We start from the raw sequence: 21,513 nt of genomic DNA on the forward strand, positions 1-21,513 counted from the left end.
ATTCCCTGGTTGAACTTGATGGACATATGTCTTTTTTCGACCATACTAACTATGTAACACTGCACCCCCTCTAGGGTCCTGTAGATTACACTGCACCCCCCTCTAGGGTCCTGTAGATTACACTGCACCCCCCTATAGTGTCCTGTAGATTACACTGCACCCCCTCTAGGGTCCTTTAGATTACACTTCACCCCCCTCTAGGGTCCTGTAGATTACACTGCACCCCCTCTAGGGTCCTGTAGATTACACTGCACCCCCTCTAGGGTCCTGTAGATTACACTGCACCCCCCTCTAGGTTCTGTAGATTACACTGCACCCCCTTCTAGGATCCTGTAGATTACACTGCACCCCCTCTAGGGTCCTGTAGATTACACTGCACCCCCCTCTAGGTTCTGTAGATTACACTGCACCCCCCCTCTAGGGTCCTGTAGATTACACTGCACCCCCTCTAGGGTCCTGTAGATTACACTGCGTCCCCCTCTAGGGTCCTGTAGATTACACTGCACCCCCCTCTAGGGTCCTGTAGATTACACTGCACCTCCCTCTAGGGTCCTGTAGATTACACTGCACCCCCCTCTAGGGTCCTGTAGATTACACTGCACCCCCCCTCTAGGGTCCTGTAGATTACACTGCACCTCCCTCTAGGGTCCTGTAGATTATACTGCACCTCCCTCTAGGGTCCTGTAGATTACACTGTACCCCCCCCCCCTCTAGGGTCCTGTAGATTACACTGCAACCCCTCTAGGGTCCTGTAGATTACACTGCAACCCCTCTAGGGTCCTGTAGATTACACTGCACCCCCCTCTAGGGTCCTGTAGATTACACTGCACCCCCCCTCTAGGGTCCTGTAGATTACACTGCGTCCCCCTCTAGGGTCCTGTAGATTACACTGCACCCCCCTCTAGGATCCTGTAGATTACACTGCACCCCCTCTAGGGTCCTGTAGATTACACTGCACCCCCCTCTAGGGTCCTGTAGATTACACTGCACCTCCCTCTAGGGTCCTGTAGATTACACTGCACCCCCCTCTAGGGTCCTGTAGATTACACTGCACCCCTCTCTAGGGTCCTGTAGATTACACTGCACCCCCCTCTAGGGTCCTGTAGATTACACTGCACCTCCCTCTAGGGTCCTGTAGATTATACTGCACCTCCCTCTAGGGTCCTGTAGATTACACTGCACCCCCCGTCTAGGGTCCTGTAGATTACACTGCACCCCCTCTAGGATCCTGTAGATTACACTGCACCCCCTCTAGGGTCCTGTAGATTACACTGCACCCCCTCTAGGGTCCTTTAGATTACACTGCACCCCCCTCTAGGGTCCTGTAGATTACACTGCACCCCCCTCTAGGGTCCTGTAGATTACACTGCACCCCCTCTAGGGTCCTGTAGATTACACTGCACCCCCCTCTAGGGACCTGTAGATTACACTGCACCTCCCTCTAGGGTCCTGTAGATTACACTGCACCCCCTCTAGGGTCCTGTAGATTACACTGCACCCCCTCTAGGTTCTGTAAATGATGAGTCACATGAACAGAATTTTTTTTTGTAAATAATGTAAAATGTTACAATAAACATGAAACATAAATATATATCACTATGTATCAAGAGGTAGAGAGGACAGAGCGATGTTCTGCAGATCTGTAGAGAGGTCAGTGGTGTAATAATCTGCAGGATATATCACTATGTATCGGGAGGTAGAGAGGACAGAGTGATGTTCTGCAGATCTGTAGAAAGGTCAGAGGTGTAATAATCTGCAGGATATATCACTATGTATCAGGAGGTAGAGAGGACAGAGCGATGTTCTGCAGATCTGTAGAGAGGTCAGAGGTGTAATAATCTGCAGAATATATCACTATGTATCAGGAGGTAGAGAGGACAGAGCGATGTTCTGCAGATCTGTAGAGGTCAGAGGTGTAATAATCTGCAGGATATATCACTATGTATCGGGAGGTAGAGAGGACAGAGCGATGTTCTGCAGATCTGTAGAGAGGTCAGAGGTGTAATAATCTGCAGGATATATCACTATGTATCAGGAGGTAGAGAAGACAGAGCGATGTTCTGCAGATCTGTAGAGAGGTCAGTGGTGTAATAATCTGCAGGATATATCACTATGTATCAGGAGGTAGAGAGGACAGAGCGATGTTCTGCAGATCTGTATAGAGGTGTAATAATCTGCAGGATATATTGCTCTGTATCAGGAGGTAGAGAGGATGGAGCGATGTTCTGCAGATCTGTATAGAGGTGTAATAATCTGCAGGATAGCTGTAAGGGCAGCCATATTGGTCACTCATCTTTCTTAGGAACAGATAAGTCTCCCTACTGGTAACAGGCTTCTTATATCCGGTGTTGTCCTTGGTCATGTGATGCTGGACGTGTCACCGTTTCCGTTCCCTTTTCTCGGTTGGCTCGCCTTACACATCCACATTCCAGCCGTATATATAGCACAATGTCCGCACAGGAGCCGTCAGCACGTCCCTGGACTGGAGGTGATTGATGGCAGAGAGTGACGTTGGGCTGACGGCCCTAATTCTGGCATGTTGGCGCCAAAGTCCATCTCTGGCAAACGTGTCAGAGACCTGTCCTGAAACTCCTCAGGTCACTAGATTATCAAAACTGAAGATCAGAGCTAAAGCGTACTATGCTGCACACCGGATGGCATGGCATATCCCCAACACCACTACATGGCATGGCACATCCACTACATGGCATGGCACACATTGCTGCATGATAACCAGTTCGTGTCATTGTGAGCCGACCCCCATAGGACATATAGAGTTACAGCAGCTGACACCAGCATCACCTGAGATCTTTGTAATAAGTGAATTATTATTATTATTATCCAAGGCAGAAGTGAGACAGAATATGAAAGAGGACCACACCTGCTGATATCAGAGGGACCGCCTGACCACTAATGTGTACGGGGCCCCAGACATCTACTGTCCGGAGAAAGAAGGACAGAGGGACCGCCTGACCACTAATGTGTACGGGGCCCCAGACATCTACTGTCCGGAGAGAGAAGGACAGAGGGACTGCCTGACCACTAATGTGTATGGGGCCCCAGACATCTACTGTCCAAAGAGAGAAGGACAGAGGGACCGCCTGACCACTAATGTGTACGGGGCCCCAGACATCCACTGTCCAAAGAGAGAAGGACAGAGCGACCGCCTGACCACTAATGTGTACGGGGCCCCAGACATCCACTGTCCAAAGAGAGAAGGACAGAGGGACCGCCTGACCACTAATGTGTACGGGGCCCCAGATATCCACTGTCCGGAGAGAGAAGGACAGAGGGACCGCCTGACCACTAATGTGTACGGGGCCCCAGACATCCACTGTCCGGAGAGAGAAGGACAGAGGGACCGCCTGACCACTAATGTGTACGGGGCCCCAGACATCCACTGTCCGGAGAGAGAAGGACAGAGGGACCGCCTGACCACTAATGTGTACGGGGCCCCAGACATCTACTGTCCAAAGCGAGAAGGACAGAGGGACCGCCTGACCACTAATGTGTACGGGGCCCCAGACATCCACTGTCCGGAGAGAGAAGGACAGAGGGACCGCCTGACCACTAATGTGTACGGGGCCCCAGACATCTACTGTCAAGAGAGAGAAGGACAGGGACCGCCTGACCACTAATGTGTACGGGGCCCCAGACATCTACTGTCCAAAGAGAGAAGGACAGAGGGACCGCCTGACCACTAATGTGTACGGGGCCCCAGACATCCACTGTCCGGAAGAGAAGGACAGAGGGACCGCCTGACCACTAATGTGTATGGGGCTCCAGAAATCTACTGTCAGGAGAGAGAAGGATCTGCTAGTGGGTATCAACATGATGATCCTTCTGTCTGGAAAAGGACAGAGGGCTTTCGGCTACATTCACACCATGTTTCTTGCATACGGTTCCCTAAACGGGAAATGAAAGAGGAGTCTATAATAGGATGGACAGGTCTGGAGGAGGACAGAGGGAGTCTGGAGGAGGACAGCGAGAGTCTGTTGGGCGGGGGGTCTGTAATAGGATGGAAGAGTCTGAAGGAGGACAGAGGGAGACTGGAGGAGGACAAAGGAGAAAACAGAGGGAGTCTGGGGGGAACAAAGGTGTCTGAAGGGAACAAAGGAGTCTGGAGGGAACAGAGGAGTCTGGAGGGAACAGAGGAGTCTGGAGGACAGGGGGAGTCTGGAGGAGGAGAAAGAGGGATGTCACGATGCCGGCTGGCAGGAGGTGGATCCTCTGTGCCAGAGAGGGATTGGCGTGGACCGTGCTAGTGGACCGGTTCTAAGCTACTACTGGTATTCACCAGAGCCCGCCGCAAAGCGGGATGGTCTTGCAGCGGCGGTAGTAACCAGGTCGTATCCACTAGCAACGGCTCAACCTCTCTGACTGCTGAGATAAGCGCGGTACAAGGGAGTAGACAAAAGCAAGGTCGGACGTAGCAGAAGGTCGGGGCAGGCAGCAAGGATCGTAGTCAGGGGCAACGGCAGGAGGTCTGGAACACAGGCTAGGAACACACAAGGGAACGCTTTCACTAGGCACAAGGGCAACAAGATCCGGCGAGGGAGTGCAGGGGAAGTGAGGTATACATAGGGAGTGCACAGGTGAAGACACTAATTGGAACCACTGCGCCAATCAGTGGCGCAGTGGCCCTTTAAATCGCAGAGACCCGGCGCGCGCGCGCCCTAGGGAGCGGGGCCGCGCGCGCCGGGACAGGACCGAGGGAGAGCGAGTCAGGTACGGAAGCCGGGGTGCGCATCGCGAGCGGGCGCCACCCGCATCGCGAATCGCATCCCGGCTGGAGGCGGTATCGCAGCGCACCCGGTCAGTGGATCTGACCGGGGCGCTGCCGTGGCGAGGATGTTGCGAGCGCTCCGGGGAGGAGCGGGGACCCGGAGCGCTCGGCGTAACAGTACCCCCCCCCTTGAGTCTCCCCCTCTTCTTAGAGCCTGAGAACCTGAGGACCAGACTTTTATCTAGGATATTGTCCTCAGGTTCCCAGGATCTCTCTTCAGGACCACAGCCCTCCCAGTCCACTAAAAAAAAAGTTTTTCCTCTGACCTTTTTGGAGGCCAGTATCTCCTTTACGGAGAAGATGTCTGAAGAACCGGAGACAGGAGTAGGAGAAATAAGTTTGGGAGAGAAACGGTTGATGATGAGTGGTTTAAGAAGAGAGACATGAAAGGCATTAGGAATACGAAGAGAAGGAGGAAGAAGAAGTTTGTAAGAGACAGGATTAATTTGGCACAAGATTTTGAAAGGACCAAGATAGCGTGGTCCCAATTTGTAGCTGGGAACACGGAAGCGGACATATTTAGCGGAGAGCCATACCTTGTCTCCGGGAGAAAAAATGGGGGGAGCTCTTCTTTTCTTATCAGCAAACTTCTTCATGCGTGATGAAGCCTGTAAGAGAGAATTTTGGGTCTCTTTCCATATGGTGGAAAGATCACGAGTTATTTCATCCACAGCGGGCAAACCAGAGGGCAAGGGAGTAGGGAGGGGGGGGAAGAGGGTGACGGCCGTACACCACGAAAAATGGGGATTTGGAAGAAGATTCAGAGACTCTGAAGTTGTACAAGAATTCGGCCCATGGAAGAAGATCTGCCCAGTCATCCTGGCGGGAGGAAACAAAATGCCGTAAATAATCACCCAGGACCTGGTTAATTCTTTCTACTTGCCCATTGGATTGAGGATGATAAGCAGAAGAAAAGTTTAATTTAATCTTGAGTTGTTTACAGAGAGCCCTCCAGAATTTTGACACGAATTGGACGCCTCTATCCGAGACGATCTGCGTGGGCAACCCGTGAAGACGAAAAATGTGTACAAAAAATTGTTTTGCCAACTGAGGCGCTGAAGGAAGACCAGGAAGAGGAATAAAATGTGCCATCTTGGAAAATCGATCAACGACCACCCAAACAACAGTGTTGCCACGGGATGGGGGTAAGTCTGTAATAAAGTCCATACCAATCAGAGACCAAGGCTGTTCGGGGACAGGCAGAGGATGAAGAAGACCAGCAGGCTTCTGGCGAGGAGTCTTATCCCGGGCACAGACAGTGCAGACCCGCACAAAATCAACAACATCCGTTTCCAGAGTCGGCCACCAATAGAAACGAGAGATGAGTTGCAAGGATTTCTTGATGCCCGCATGGCCTGCGAGATGGGAGGAGTGACCCCATTTGAGGATTCCGAGGCGTTGGCGTGGAGAAACGAAGGTCTTCCCTGGAGGAGTTTGCCTGATGGAGGCTGGAGAAGTGGAGATCAGGCAGTCAGGAGGAATGATGTGTTGCGGAGAGAGCTCTACTTCCGAGGCATCCGAGGAACGAGAGAGAGCATCGGCCCTAATGTTCTTATCGGCAGGGCGAAAGTGAATTTCAAAATTAAACCGGGCAAAGAACAGAGACCACCTGGCCTGGCGAGGGTTCAGCCGTTGGGCAGACTGGAGATAAAAGAGATTCTTGTGATCGGTGTAAATAATAACTGGAAATTTTGATCCCTCCAGCAGATGCCTCCATTCCTCAAGTGCTAATTTAATGGCCAGTAGCTCTCGATCCCCGATGGAGTAGTTCCTCTCCGCCGGAGAGAAGGTCCTAGAAAAAAAACCACAAGTAACAGCATGCCCAGAAGAATTTTTTTGTAGAAGAACCGCTCCAGCTCCTACTGAGGAGGCATCAACCTCCAATAGGAAGGGTTTAGATGGGTCAGGTCTGGAGAGCACGGGAGCAGAAGAAAAGGCAGACTTGAGCCGTTTAAAGGCGTCTTCCGCTTGAGGAGGCCATGACTTAGGATTGGCATTCTTCTTGGTTAAAGCCACGATAGGAGCCACAATGGTGGAAAAATGTGGAATAAATTGTCTGTAATAATTGGCGAACCCCAAAAAACGTTGGATAGCACGGAGTCCGGAGGGGCGTGGCCAATCTAAGACGGCAGAGAGTTTGTCTGGGTCCATTTGTAGTCCCTGGCCAGAGACCAAGTATCCTAGGAAAGGAAGAGATTGACATTCAAACAGACATTTCTCCATTTTGGCATAAAGTTGATTGTCTCGAAGTCTCTGAAGAACCATGCGGACATGCTGGCAGTGTTCTTCTAGGTTGGCAGAAAAAATCAGAATATCGTCCAGATACACAACAACACAGGAATATAAGAGATCACGAAAAATTTCATTAACAAAGTCTTGGAAGACGGCAGGGGCGTTGCACAGGCCAAAGGGCATGACCAGATACTCAAAGTGTCCATCTCTAGTGTTAAATGCCGTTTTCCATTCATCCCCCTCTCTGATGCGGATGAGATTATAAGCACCTCTTAAGTCCAGTTTGGTAAAGATGTGGGCACCTTGAAGGCGATCAAAGAGTTCAGAGATAAGAGGTAGAGGGTAGCGGTTCTTTACCGTGATTTTATTAAGTCCGCGGTAGTCAATGCAAGGACGTAGGGAGCCATCTTTTTTGGACACAAAGAAAAATCCAGCTCCGGCAGGAGAGGAGGATTTGCGGATAAACCCCTTTTTTAAATTTTCCTGGATGTACTCAGACATAGCAAGAGTCTCTGGGGCGGACAGAGGATAAATTCTGCCCCGGGGTGGAGTAGTGCCCGGGAGGAGGTCAATAGGACAGTCATAAGGCCTTTGAGGAGGTAGAGTCTCAGCTTGTTTCTTGCAAAATACGTCAGCATAGTCCATATAGGCCTTAGGGAGACCGGTTACAGGGGGAACCACAGGGTCACGGCAGGGAGTACTGGGAACCGGTTTAAGGCAGTCCTTGAAACAAGAGGTACCCCAGCTCTTGATCTCCCCTGTGGACCAATCCAGGGTTGGGGAATGGCGTTGAAGCCACGGTAGTCCAAGGAGAATTTCGGAAGTGCAATTGGGGAGGACCAAAAACTCAATTTTTTCAAGATGAGGTCCGATGCACATTAGGAGGGGCTCCGTGCGGTAACGTATGGTACAGTCCAATCTTTCATTGTTAACACAATTGATGTAGAGGGGTCTGGCGAGACTGGTTACCGGGATGTTGAACCTGTTGATGAGAGAGGCCAAAATAAAGTTTCCTGCAGATCCGGAATCCAAGAAGGCCATAGTAGAGAAGGAGAAGGTAGATGCAGATATCCGCACAGGCACAGTAAGACGTGGAGAAGCAGAGTTGACATCAAGGACTGTCTCACCTTTGTGCGGAGTCAGCGTGCGTCTTTCCAGGCGGGGAGGACGGATAGGACAATCCTTCAGGAAGTGTTCGGTACCGGCACAGTACAGGCAGAGATTCTCCATGCGGCGTCGTGTCCTCTCTTGAGGTGTCAGGCGAGACCGGTCAACTTGCATAGCCTCCACGGCGGGAGGCACAGGAACGGATTGCAGAGGACCAGAGGAGAGAGGAGCCGGGGAGAAAAAACGCCTTGTGCGAACAAAGTCCATATCCTGGCGGAGCTCCTGACGCCTTTCGGAAAAACGCATGTCAATGCGAGTGGCAAGATGAATGAGTTCATGTAGATTAGCAGCAATTTCTCGTGCGGCCAGAACATCTTTAATGTTGCTGGATAGGCCTTTTTTAAAGGTCGCGCAGAGGGCCTCATTATTCCAGGATAGTTCAGAAGCAAGAGTACGGAATTGTATGGCGTACTTGCCAACGGAAGAATTACCCTGGACCAGGTTCAGCAGGGCAGTCTCAGCAGAAGAGGCTCGGGCAGGTTCCTCAAAGACACTACGAATTTCCGAGAAGAAGGAGTGTACAGAGGCAGTGACGGGGTCATTGCGGACCCAGAGCGGTGTGGCCCATGACAGAGCTTTTCCAGACAGAAGGCTGACTACGAAAGCCACCTTAGACCTTTCAGTAGGAAACTGGTCCGACATCATCTCCAAGTGCAGGGAACATTGTGAAAGAAAGCCACGGCAAAACTTAGAGTCCCCATCAAATTTATCCGGCAAGGATAGTCGTAGGCCGGAAGCGGCCACTCGCTGCGGAGGAGGTGCAGGAGCTGGCGGAGGAGATGATTGCTGAAGCTGTGGTAGTAGCTGCTGTAGCATCACGGTCAGTTGAGACAGCTGGTGGCCTTGTTGCGCTATCTGTTGTGACTGCTGGGCGACCACCGTGGTGAGGTCGGCGACAACTGGCAGAGGTACTTCAGCGGGATCCATGGCCGGATCTACTGTCACGATGCCGGCTGGCAGGAGGTGGATCCTCTGTGCCAGAGAGGGATTGGCGTGGACCGTGCTAGTGGACCGGTTCTAAGCTACTACTGGTGTTCACCAGAGCCCGCCGCAAAGCAGGATGGTCTTGCTGCGGCGGTAGTAACCAGGTCGTATCCACTAGCAACGGCTCAACCTCTCTGACTGCTGAAGATAGGCGCGGTACAAGGGAGTAGACAAAAGCAAGGTCGGACGTAGCAGAAGGTCGGGGCAGGCAGCAAGGATCGTAGTCAGGGGCAACGGCAGGAGGTCTGGAACACAGGCTAGGAACACACAAGGGAACGCTTTCACTAGGCACAAGGGCAACAAGATCCGGCGAGGGAGTGCAGGGGAAGTGAGGTATACATAGGCAGTGCACAGATGAAGACACTAATTGGAACCACTGCGCCAATCAGTGGCGCAGTGGCCCTTTAAATCGCAGAGACCCGGCGCGCGCGCGCCCTAGGGAGCGGGGCCGCGCGCGCCGGGACAGGACCGAGGGAGAGCGAGTCAGGTACGGAAGCCGGGGTGCGCATCGCGAGCGGGCGCCACCCGCATCTTGAATCGCATCCCGGCTGGAGGCGGTATCGCAGCGCACCCGGTCAGTGGATCTGACCGGGGCGCTGCCGTGGCGAGGATGTTGCGAGCGCTCCGGGGAGGAGCGGGGACCCGGAGCGCTCGGCGTAACAAGGGAGTCTGGGGGGAACAAAGGAGTCTGGGGGGAACAAAGGAGTCTGGAGGGAACAGGAGTCTGGAGGGAACAGAGGAGTCTGGAGGGAACAGAAGAGTCTGGGGGGAACAAAGGAGTCTGGCGGGAACAGAGGAGTCCGGAGGTAACAGAGGAGTCTGGAGGTAACAGAGGAGTCTGGAGGGCAGAGGGAGTCTGGAGGGAACAGAGGAGTCTGGAGGGAACAAAGGAGCCTGGAGACACATCTAAGACTATAATGTGGGTGTCAGTATCCGGATAGGTATGAAGTGAGGATACTGGTGGTGGATCCTCTGTGTCAGTGGGGTGATGACGTGGGCCTTACCAGGGGAACGGAGTCTAAGGGGTTACTGGTTTTCACCAGAGCCTGCCGCAAAGTGGGATGGACTTGCAGCGGCAGGTAACCCCCAGGTCGTTCCACCCGATAGCGACTCAACCCCAGCTGACGGCTGAGACAGGTGCGGTACAAGGGACAAGGCAAGAGCAAGGTCGGACGTAGCAGAAGGTCAGGGCAGGCAGCAAGGATCGTAGTCAGGGGCAACAGCAGAGGGTCTGGAACACTGGCTTGGAACATACACAAGAACGCTTTCACTGGCACTGAGGCAACAAGATCCGGCAATGACAGGAAGGGGAAGTGGATTTTTATAATGAGGACACAGGTGAGTGTACTGATTGGGCCAGGCGCCAATCAATGGTGCACTGGCCCTTTAAATCTCAGCCGGGAACGCGGAAGCGGATATACTTGGCAGAGAGCCACACTTTGTCCCCAGGAGCGAAGACAGGAGGAGTTCTTCTCTTCTTATCAGCATGTCTCTTCATACGAGACGAGGCCAGTAGGAGCTACTTTTGAGTCTCCTTCCAGATAACAGAGAAGTCCCGGGTAACTTCATCTACAGCAGGCAATCCAGAAGAAGTAGGAATGGGGAGGGGGGGCAGAGGGTGACGGCCGTACACCACAAAGAACGGGGATTTGGCAGAGGATTCCGAATTTTTGAAATTGTACGTGAATTCAGCCCAGGGTAGAAGGTCGACTCAATCGTCTTGGCGGGAGGAGACAAAATGTCGCAAATAGTCACCAAGAATCTGGTTTACTCTCTCTACTTGTACATTGGATTGGGGGTGATAGGAGGACAAGAAATTTTATTTGATTTTTAATTGGTTACAGAGAGCTCTCCAAAATTTCGACACAAATTGAACGCCTCTATCCGAGACGATATGCGTGGGTAGCCCGTGAAGGCGAAAAATATGCAGAAAAAATTGCTTCGCCAATTGTGGCGCAGAAGGAAGACCTGGAAGCGGAATGAAGTGTGCCATTTTGGAGAAACGATCAACGACCACCCAGATGACGGTGTTGCCATGGGATACAGGCAGGTCCGTAATAAAATCCATGGCAATTTGGGACCATGGCTGCTCGGGAACGGGTAAAGGAAGGAGGAGTCCAGCAGGCTTCTGGCGAGGAGTTTTATCCCGGGCAGAAACAGTACAAGCCCGAATGAAATCAGTGACGTCACCCTCCAGCGTAGGCCACCAATACAAACGAGAAATAAGCTGGATGGACTTCTTGATGCCAGCATGGCCAGCAAGGTGAGAGGAATCCTCCAATAGTTGCCTCCATTCTTCGAGTGCTAACTTGATGGCTAGAAGTTCACGATCTCCAATGGAGTAATTTTTTTCTGCCGGAGAGAAAGTTTTAGAAAAGAAACCACAAGTATTGTTACGTCCGGTAGAGTTTTTTTTGGAGAAGTACGGCTCCGGCTCCAACTGAGGAGGCGTCCACTTCCAGCAAGAAAGGTTTCGATGGATCAGGTCTGGACCGCACTGGAGCAGAAGCGAAGGCAGTTTTGAGGCGATTGAAGGCCTCATCCGCTTGAGGAGGCCATGATTTAGGGTTGGCATTCTTCCTGGTCAGGGCCACAATAGGGGCCACAATGGTGGAAAAATGGGGAATAAACTGTCGGTAGTAGTTGGCAAATCCCAGAAAGCGTTGGATAGCACGGAGTCCAGAAGGGCGTGGCCAATCTAAAACCTCTGACAGTTTGTCTGGGTCCATTTGAAGCCCTTGGCCAGAGACTAGGTAACCTAGGAAAGGAAGAGATTTGCATTCAAAGAGACATTTTTCCATTTTGAAATAAAAAAAGCACAAACGGATGCGCTCCGTAGTGTAACACCAAAGGTGAGTTGGTAACGCTAAGTGTAAATTGCGCTTACCACATGAAGTTGTACTCCAACCAAGTACAACAATGGAACAGGGCGTATCATCAAAGGGTCTCTGCAGCTTCGTCCCGCTGAAATAGAATCACGATAAAAACAATCAATCTCCAGGTAGCAGAGCGGGATCAATGGAAGCGCTGAGACCAGATAAGAAGTTAAAAGGATGTATTTCCCATAATGCAACGCGTTTCACGGTCACCCGCTTCCTCAGGCATTGCCTGAGGAAGCGTGTGACCGTGAAACGCGTTGCATTATGGGAAATAAATCCTTTTAACTTCTTATCTGGTCTCAGCGCTTCCATTGATCCCGCTCTGCTACCTGGAGATTGATTGTTTTTATCATTTTTCCATTTTGGCATACAGGTGATTTTCACGGAGTCTCTGGAGCACTAGGCGGACATGACGACGATGTTCCTCTAGACTAGAGGAGAAAATCAAGATGTCGTCCAGGTAATCCACAACACAGGTATATAACAAGTCCCGGAATATCTCATTAACGAAGTCCTGGAAGACTGCAGGGGCGTTGCAGAGCCCAAAGGGCATGACTAGATATTCGAAATGTCCGTCTCTGGTATTGAATGCGGTTTTCCACTCATCCCCTTTCCTGATGCGAATAAGATTATATGCGCCTCTTAAGTCCAATTTAGTGAAAACAGTGGCGCCACGAAGACGGTCAAAGAGTTCAGAGATCAAAGGCAGGGGATAGCGGTTTTTGATGGTGATTTTATTTAAACCGCGGTAGTCAATGCATGGCCGTAAGGAACCGTCTTTTTTAGAAACAAAGAAGAACCCCGCTCCAGCAGGGGATGAGGACTTTCCAATGAATCCTCTCTTTAGATTCTCCTGGATATAGTCGGACATGGCTTGAGTCTCTGGGGCGGACAGAGGGTAGATCCTGTCCCGTGGTGGAGTAGTACCAGGAAGGAGGTCAATGGGGCAGTCATAAGGCCTATGAGGTGGTAAAATATCTGCTTGTTTTTTGCAGAAAACATCGGCAAAGTCCTGGTAGGCCTTGGGAAGACCTGGTATAGGTGGAGCCACAGGGGTTTAACAAGTGGGGGCAGACGTGAGGCATTGTTTGAGACAAGAAGGACCCCAACTCTTGATCTCCCCGGTGGTCCAGTCAAGGGTAGGAGAATGATGTTGGAGCCATGGCAGACCGAGGAGGATTTCAGAGGTGCAGTAGGGTAGGACAAGAAATTAAATTTTTTCGTGATGCAGTCCAATGCACATAAGCAGGGGTTCTGGGCGGTAACGCACAGTGCAGTCCAATTTTTCTCCTTTGACTGAAGAAATGTAGAGCGGTTTGATGAGACTGGTCACTGCAGAGAAGGAGGAGTTGGCGGAAGGAGAAATCCACACGGGCACAGTGAGACGTGGAGAAGCAGAATTCACACCTAGAGCTGTCTCACCTTTGTGAGGTAACAGAGTGCGTCTCTCCTGACGCGGAGGGCGGATAGGACAGTCTTTTAGGAAGTCTTCGGTACTAGCACAGTACAGGCATAGATTCCCGTTACGGCGGCGAGTCCTCTCTTGTAGGGTCAGGCGGGACCGGTCCACTTGCATAGCCTCCTCGGCAGAAGGCACAGGAACAGATTGCAGTGGACTATAGAAGAGAGGAGTCGGGGAGAGAAATCGCCTGGTGCGAACAAAGTCCATATCCTGACGGAGCTCCTGGCGTCTTTCAGAGAAACGCATGTCAATGCGGGTGGCCAAATGGATAAGTTCAGACAGGTTAGCAGGAATTTCTCGTGCGGCCAGTACATCCTTGATGTTGCTGGATAAGCCCTTCTTGAAGGTAGCGCAGAGGGCCTCATTGTTCCAGGATAATTCTGAGGCGAGGGTACGAAACTGGATAGCGTATTCGCCTACGGAAGAACTTCCTTGGATGAGGTTCAGCAAAGCAGTCTCGGCAGAGGAGGCCCAGGCTCGCTCCTCGAAGACACTACGTACTTCAGCGAAGAAGGACTGGACAGTGGCAGTGGCCGGATCATTGCGGTCCCAGAGCAGTGTGGCCCATGACAAGGCCTTTCCAGATAGGAGACTGACCACGAAAGCCACCTTAGACCGTTCAGTGGGGAATTGGTCCGACATCATCTCCAAGTGTAGGGAACATTGAGACAGGAAACCACGGCACTGTTTAGAGTCCCCATCAAATTTGTCCGGCAGGGACAGGAGGAGGCTGGGAGCGGCCACTCGCTGCAGAGGAGATGCAGGAGCTGGCGGAGGAGATGGTTGCTGAAGCTGTGGCAGAAGTTGTTGCAGCATGACGGTCAGTTGGGTCAGCTGCTGTTCTTGTTGCGCGATCTGTTGAGATTGCTGGGCGACCACCGTGGTAAGGTCAGCGACAACAGGCAGCGGGACCTCAGCGGGATCCATGTCCGGATCTACTGTCAGGATCCAGATAGGTATACAGTGAGGATACTGGTGGTGGATCCTCTGTCAGTGGGGTGATGACGTGGGCCGTACCAGGGGAACGGAGTCTAAGGGGTTACTGGTTTTCACCAGAGCCTGCCGCAAAGCGGGGTGGACTTGCAGCGGCAGGTAACCCCCAGGTCGTTCCACCCGATAGCGACTCAACCCCAACTTACAGCTGAGACAGGCGCGGTACGAGGGAAAAGGCAAGAGCAAGGTCGGACGTAGCAGAAGGTCAGGACAGGCAGCAAGGATCGTAGTCAGGGGCAACAGCAGAGGGTCTGGAACACTGGCTTGGAACATACACAAAACCACTTTCGGCACAAGGGCAACAACATCCGGCGATACCAGGAAGGGGAAGTGGGTTTTTATAATGAGCACACAGGTGAATGTACTGATTGGGCCAGGCACCAATCAATGGCGCACTGGCTCCTTCAATCCCAGAGCCGGCGCGCGCGCGCGCCCTAGGTAGCGGGGCCGCACGTGCCGGGACTGAGCAGACGGAGGACGGGACAGGTGAGGGGATTGGGATGCGAGCCGCGGGCGCATCCCCGCCTGTGACACTAATGCAGTGCTCCCGGTGAGCGGGTCTGACCGGGGCGCTGCATGGAGGTAAACGCCGCGAGCGCTCCGGGGAGGAGCAGGGACCGGGAGCGCTCGGCGTAACAGTGGGGTATGGGTTTTGTGTAGGTCACTGATGTTATACACAGGTTTTCTGTAGGTCACTGATGTTATAGACAGGTTTTCTGTAGGTCACTGATGTTATACACAGGTTTTGTGTAGGTCACTGATGTTATACACAGGTTTTGTGTAGGTCACTGATGTTATACACAGGCTTTCTGTAGGTCACTGATGTTATATACAGGTTTTCTGCAGGTCACTGATGTTATACACAGGTTTTCTGTAGGTCGCTTATGTTATACACAGGTTTTCTGTAGGTCGCTGATGTTATACGCAGGTTTTGTGTAGGTCACTGATGTTATACGCAGGTTTTGTATAGGTCACTGATGTTATACACAGGTTTTCTGCACGTCACTGATGTTATACACAGGTTTTGTGTAGGTCACTGATGTTATACACAGGTTTTCTGTAGGTCGCTTATGTTATACACAGGTTTTCTGTAGGTCGCTGATGTTATACACAGGTTTTCTGTAGGTCACTGATGTTATACACAGGTTTTGTGTAGGTCACTGATGTTATACGCAGGTTTTGTGTAGGTCACTGATGTTATATACAGGTTTTCTGCAGGTCACTGATGTTATACGCAGGTTTTGTGTAGGTCACTGATGTTATATACAGGTTTTCTGTAGGTCACTGATGTTATACACAGGTTTTCTGTAGGTCGCTGATGTTATACACAGGTTTTCTGTAGGTCGCTGATGTTATACACAGGTTTTCTGTAGGTCGCTGATGTAATACGCAGGTTTTGTGTAGGTCACTGATGTTATACACAGGTTTTCTGCAGGTCACTGATGTTATACGCAGGTTTTGTGTTGGTCACTGATGTTATACACAGGTTGTAATGGTGTAGTTGCAGTGTACATGCGCCTTATTTATTAAATGCTGCAGGGCCTGTGATAAAGATGGCGGTAGTACACTTATTTCTGAAATGTTACTTCTTCGTGTGGTTCCTTTCCGGTGACTTTTTCACCCCCTGTGATTTTTTTAATGCTGTGTACAGCACAATTTTTGCCAAGGACATTTCTGCAACTTTTCTACACCAGAAAAGGCGCCTGCTGATAAATTCCCCCATTATGTGGTAAATCTAATGCTGGGAGTTGTAGTTTTGCAACAGCTGGAGGCACCTTGGTTGGAAAACACTGGTCTAAGGTTTTGTGTGTTATTACAACTTGGCTCCATTCACTGCAATATCACACACTACCTGAGGACAGGGAGGGCGCTGTTTTTCGAATCCTGGAGAAATCTCTATCTATGAGCCTGGAGTGGCTGATAACAGAGAACAATAGCTGGCACAACAACATAAAGCAAACCCCACTGAGTCACATGATTCAGTCACATCTGGGAGGAGTTTTGAGGGTCACGTGATTTAAATAACGTCTTTGAGAAACCACTTATCTGTTTCTGGCAAAAATGTTTTTTGTTATTTTGTACAAGTCGTAATAAAGCTGAATGAAGGGTGGGAAAGGTCCCTGCGCGCTGCGTGGTGACGTCACAGGGCTGCCCCGCCGTCCGCCTGTCCACAGTCATTCTCTATTGTCATCGGGGTCCTGATCCTGTAGGTGTCCCCGGCGGTGCCTGCTCCTGTCTCCCCGGTGCTGTGAGGCTTCGGTCGGTCTGTGTTCTCGAGTCACCATGGCGGACGATACGGAGCGGAGCGAGGGCCGCATCGTGAAGATGGAGGTGGACTACAGCGCCACTGTGGACCAGCGGCTGCCGGAGTGTGAGAAGCTGGCTGCGGTGAGAGGGGGCTGAGTCACGGCTGTAACGGGGCTAGTGCGGGCCCCGGAGGGCCCTTGTGTGCATGTAGGGAGGCGGAGCTGTGAAGGGACCCCAGGGATAGGGACAGTATTGGGGGCCCAGAAATAAGGGAGAGTGCCAGGGGCCCCGGGATAAGAAGAAATAGTATCAGGGTGACGGTTATTAGGGGCCCCGGGATAAGAAGAAATAGTATCAGGGTGACGGTTATTAGGGGCCCCGGGATAAGAAGAAATAGTATCAGGGTGACGGCTATTAGGGGCCCCGGTATAAGAAGAAATAGTATCAGGGTGACGGTTATTAGGGGCCTCGGGATAAGAAGAAATAGTATCAGGGTGACGGCTATTAGGGGCCCCGGGATAAGAAGAAATAGTATCAGGGTGACGGCTATTAGGGGCCCCGGTATAAGAAGAAATAGTATCAGGGTGACGGCAATTAGGGGCCCCGGTATAAGAAGAAATAGTATCAGGGTGACGGCTATTAGGGGCCCCGGTATAAGAAGAAATAGTATCAGGGTGACGGCTATTAGGGGCCCCGGTATAAGAAGAAATAGTATCAGGGTGACGACTATTAGGGGCCCCGGGATAAGAAGAAATAGTATCAGGGTGACGGCTATTAGGGGCCCCGGGATAAGAAGAAATAGTATCAGGGTGACGGCTATTAGGGGCCCCGGGATAAGAAGAAATAGTATCAGGGTGACGGCTATTAGGGGCCCCGGGATAAGAAGAAATAGTATCAGGGTGACGGCTATTAGGGGCCCCGGGATAAGAAGAAATAGTATCAGGGTGACGGCTATTAGGGGCCACGGTATAAGAAGAAATAGTATCAGGGTGACGGCTATTAGGGGCCCCGGTATAAGAAGAAATAGTATCAGGGTGACGGCTATTAGGGGCCACGGTATAAGAAGAAATAGTATCAGGGTGACGGCTATTAGGGGCCCCGGTATAAGAAGAAATAGTATCAGGGTGACGGCTATTAGGGGCCCCGGGATAAGAAGAAATAGTATCAGGGTGACGGCTATTAGGGGCCCCGGGATAAGAAGAAATAGTATCAGGGTGACGGCTATTAGGGGCCCCGGTATAAGAAGAAATAGTATCAGGGTGACGGTTATTAGGGGCCCCGGTATAAGAAGAAATAGTATCAGGGTGACGGCTATTAGGGGCCCCGGGATAAGAAGAAATAGTATCAGGGTGACGGCTATTAGGGGCCCCGGGATAAGAAGAAATAGTATCAGGGTGACGGTTATTAGGGGCCCCGGGATAAGAAGAAATAGTATCAGGGTGACGGTTATTAGGGGCCTCGGGATAAGAAGAAATAGTATCAGGGTGACGGCTATTAGGGGCCCCGGGATAAGAAGAAATAGTATCAGGGTGACGGCTATTAGGGGCCCCGGTATAAGAAGAAATAGTATCAGGGTGACGGCAATTAGGGGCCCCGGTATAAGAAGAAATAGTATCAGGGTGACGGCTATTAGGGGCCCCGGTATAAGAAGAAATAGTATCAGGGTGACGGCTATTAGGGGCCCCGGTATAAGAAGAAATAGTATCAGGGTGACGACTATTAGGGGCCCCGGGATAAGAAGAAATAGTATCAGGGTGACGGCTATTAGGGGCCCCGGGATAAGAAGAAATAGTATCAGGGTGACGGCTATTAGGGGCCCCGGGATAAGAAGAAATAGTATCAGGGTGACGGCTATTAGGGGCCCCGGGATAAGAAGAAATAGTATCAGGGTGACGGCTATTAGGGGCCCCGGGATAAGAAGAAATAGTATCAGGGTGACGGCTATTAGGGGCCACGGTATAAGAAGAAATAGTATCAGGGTGACGGCTATTAGGGGCCCCGGTATAAGAAGAAATAGTATCAGGGTGACGGCTATTAGGGGCCACGGTATAAGAAGAAATAGTATCAGGGTGACGGCTATTAGGGGCCCCGGTATAAGAAGAAATAGTATCAGGGTGACGGCTATTAGGGGCCCCGGGATAAGAAGAAATAGTATCAGAGTGACGGCTATTAGGGGCCACGGTATAAGAAGAAATAGTATCAGGGTGACGGCTATTAGGGGCCACGGTATAAGAAGAAATAGTATCAGGGTGACGGCTATTAGGGGCCCCGGGATAAGAAGAAATAGTATCAGGGTGACGGCTATTAGGGGCCCCGGGATAAGAAGAAATAGTATCAGAGTGACGGCTATTAGGGGCCACGGTATAAGAAGAAATAGTATCAGGGTGACGGCTATTAGGGGCCCCGGTATAAGAAGAAATAGTATCAGGGTGACGGCTATTAGGGGCCCCGGGATAAGAAGAAATAGTATCAGGGTGACGGCTATTAGGGGCCCCGGGATAAGAAGAAATAGTATCAGAGTGACGGCTATTAGGGGCCACGGTATAAGAAGAAATAGTATCAGGGTGACGGCTATTAGGGGCCACGGTATAAGAAGAAATAGTATCAGGGTGACGGCTATTAGGGGCCCCGGGATAAGAAGAAATAGTATCAGGGTGACGGCTATTAGGGGCCCCGGGATAAGAAGAAATAGTATCAGGGTGACGGCTATTAGGGGCCACGGTATAAGAAGAAATACTATCAGGGTGACGGCTATTAGGGGCCCCGGTATAAGAAGAAATAGTATCAGGGTGACGGCTATTAGGGGCCCCGGTATAAGAAGAAATAGTATCAGGGTGACGGCTATTAGGGGCCCCGGGATAAGAAGAAATAGTATCAGGGTGACGGCTATTAGGGGCCCCGGTATAAGAAGAAATAGTATCAGGGTGACGACTATTAGGGGCCCCGGTATAAGAAGAAATAGTGTCAGGGTGACGGCTATTAGGGGCCCCGGGATAAGAAGAAATAGTATCAGGGTGACGGCTATTAGGGGCCCCGGGATAAGAAGAAATAGTATCAGGGTGACGGCTATTAGGGGCCCCGGGATAAGAAGAAATAGTATCAGGGTGACGGCTATTAGGGGCCCCGGGATAAGAAGAAATAGTATCAGGGTGACGGCTATTAGGGGCCCCGGGATAAGAAGAAATAGTATCAGGGTGACGGCTATTAGGGGCCCCGGGATAAGAAGAAATAGTATCAGGGTGACGGCTATTAGGGGCCCAGGGATAAGAAGAAATAGTGTCAGGGTGACGGTTATTAGGGGCCCCGGGATAAGAAGAAATAGTATCAGGGTGACGGTTATTAGGGGCCCCGGGATAAGAAGAAATAGTATCAGGGTGACGGTTATTAGGGGCCCCGGTATAAGAAGAAATAGTATCAGGGTGACGGTTATTAGGGGCCCCGGGATAAGAAGAAATAGTATCAGGGTGACGGTTATTAGGGGCCCCGGGATAAGAAGAAATAGTATCAGGGTGACGGTTATTAGGGACCTCGGGATAAGAAGAAATGGTATCAGGGTGACGGCTATTAGGGGCCCCGGTATAAGAAGAAATAGTATCAGGGTGACGGCTATTAGGGGCCCCAGGATTAGAAGAAATAGTATCAGGGTGACGGCTATTAGGGGCCCCGGTATAAGAAGTGACAGTATTAGGGGCCCTGGGGATAATTGACAGTATTAGGGTGATGGCTATATGGACAGTATTAGGGGCCCCGGGGATAAGGGATAGTATCAGGGTGATGGCTATATGGACAGTATTAGGGGCCCCGGGGATAAGGAACAGTATCAGGGTGACGGCTATATGGACAGTATTAGGGGCCCCGGGGATAAGGGACAGTATCAGGGTGATGGCTATATGGACAGTATTAGGGGCCCCGGGGATAAGGGACAGTATCAGGGTGATGGCTATATGGACAGTATTAGGGGCCCCGGGGATAAGGGACAGTATCAGGGTGATGGCTATATGGACAGTATTAGGGTGACAGCTATATGGACAGTATCAGGGTGACAGCTATATGGACAGTATTAGGGTGACAGCTATATGGACAGTATCAGGGTGACAGCTATATGGACAGTATTAGGGTGACAGCTATATGGACAGTATCAGGGTGACAGCTATATGGACAGTATTAGGGCCCCGGGGATGAGGGACAGTATTGGGGGCGACAGGTATAAGTTACGGTATTGGGGGGCCCTGGTATTAGGAGACAGTATCGTGGGCCCCAGGGATAGGCACAGTAAAATGGGAGAATTGTTTCTAATGCGCCCAATCAAGTGTTCCGGAAAAGTTTTGTTCCGGTATTTGTAAACATCCAGATGGATATGTGTTGGTGACCCTCCTACAGATCCCTCTCTGCCTGTGCGCCCTCCTGCCGATCCCCCTCTGCCTGTGCACCCCCCTGCCGATCCCCCTCTGCCTGTGCACCCTCCTGACGATCCCCCTCTGCCTGTGCACCCCCCTGCCGATCCCCCTCTGCCTGTGCACCCTCCTGACGATCCCCCTCTGCCTGTGCACCCTCCTACAGATCCCCCTCTGCCTGTGCACCCTCCTGCCGATCCCCCTCTGCCTTTGCACCCTCCTGCCGATCCCCCTCTGCCTTTGCACCCTCCTGCCGATCCCCCTCTGCCTGTGCGCCCTCCTGCCGATCCCCCTCTGCCTGTGCGCCCTCCTGACGATCCCCCTCTGCCTGTGCGCCCTCCTGACGATGCCCCTCTGCCTGTGCACCCT

At 51.5% G+C, this 21,513-nt stretch overlaps 1 protein-coding gene across 2 annotated transcripts in view; it reads left to right on the plus strand.

The window, feature by feature from the left end:
* Positions 1–21,513, plus strand: part of PSMD12 (proteasome 26S subunit, non-ATPase 12) — a 139,115-nt gene that overhangs the window by 102,829 nt on the left and 14,773 nt on the right. The window contains exon 1 of one of the 2 annotated variants that reach the window (XM_056550078.1): positions 16,654–16,891. The exons of the other annotated variant lie outside the window; for it this stretch is intronic. Within the exon in view, the coding sequence (XP_056406053.1) occupies positions 16,787–16,891 (105 nt within the window). The 5' untranslated portion in view covers positions 16,654–16,786. Of the gene's footprint in view, positions 1–16,653; positions 16,892–21,513 lie in introns of those variants that run through there. 2 annotated transcript variants of the gene reach the window in all.

The sequence above is a fragment of the Hyla sarda genome, chromosome 13 (assembly GCF_029499605.1).
Source record: "Hyla sarda isolate aHylSar1 chromosome 13, aHylSar1.hap1, whole genome shotgun sequence".
NCBI classification, from domain to species: Eukaryota; Metazoa; Chordata; class Amphibia; order Anura; family Hylidae; genus Hyla; species Hyla sarda.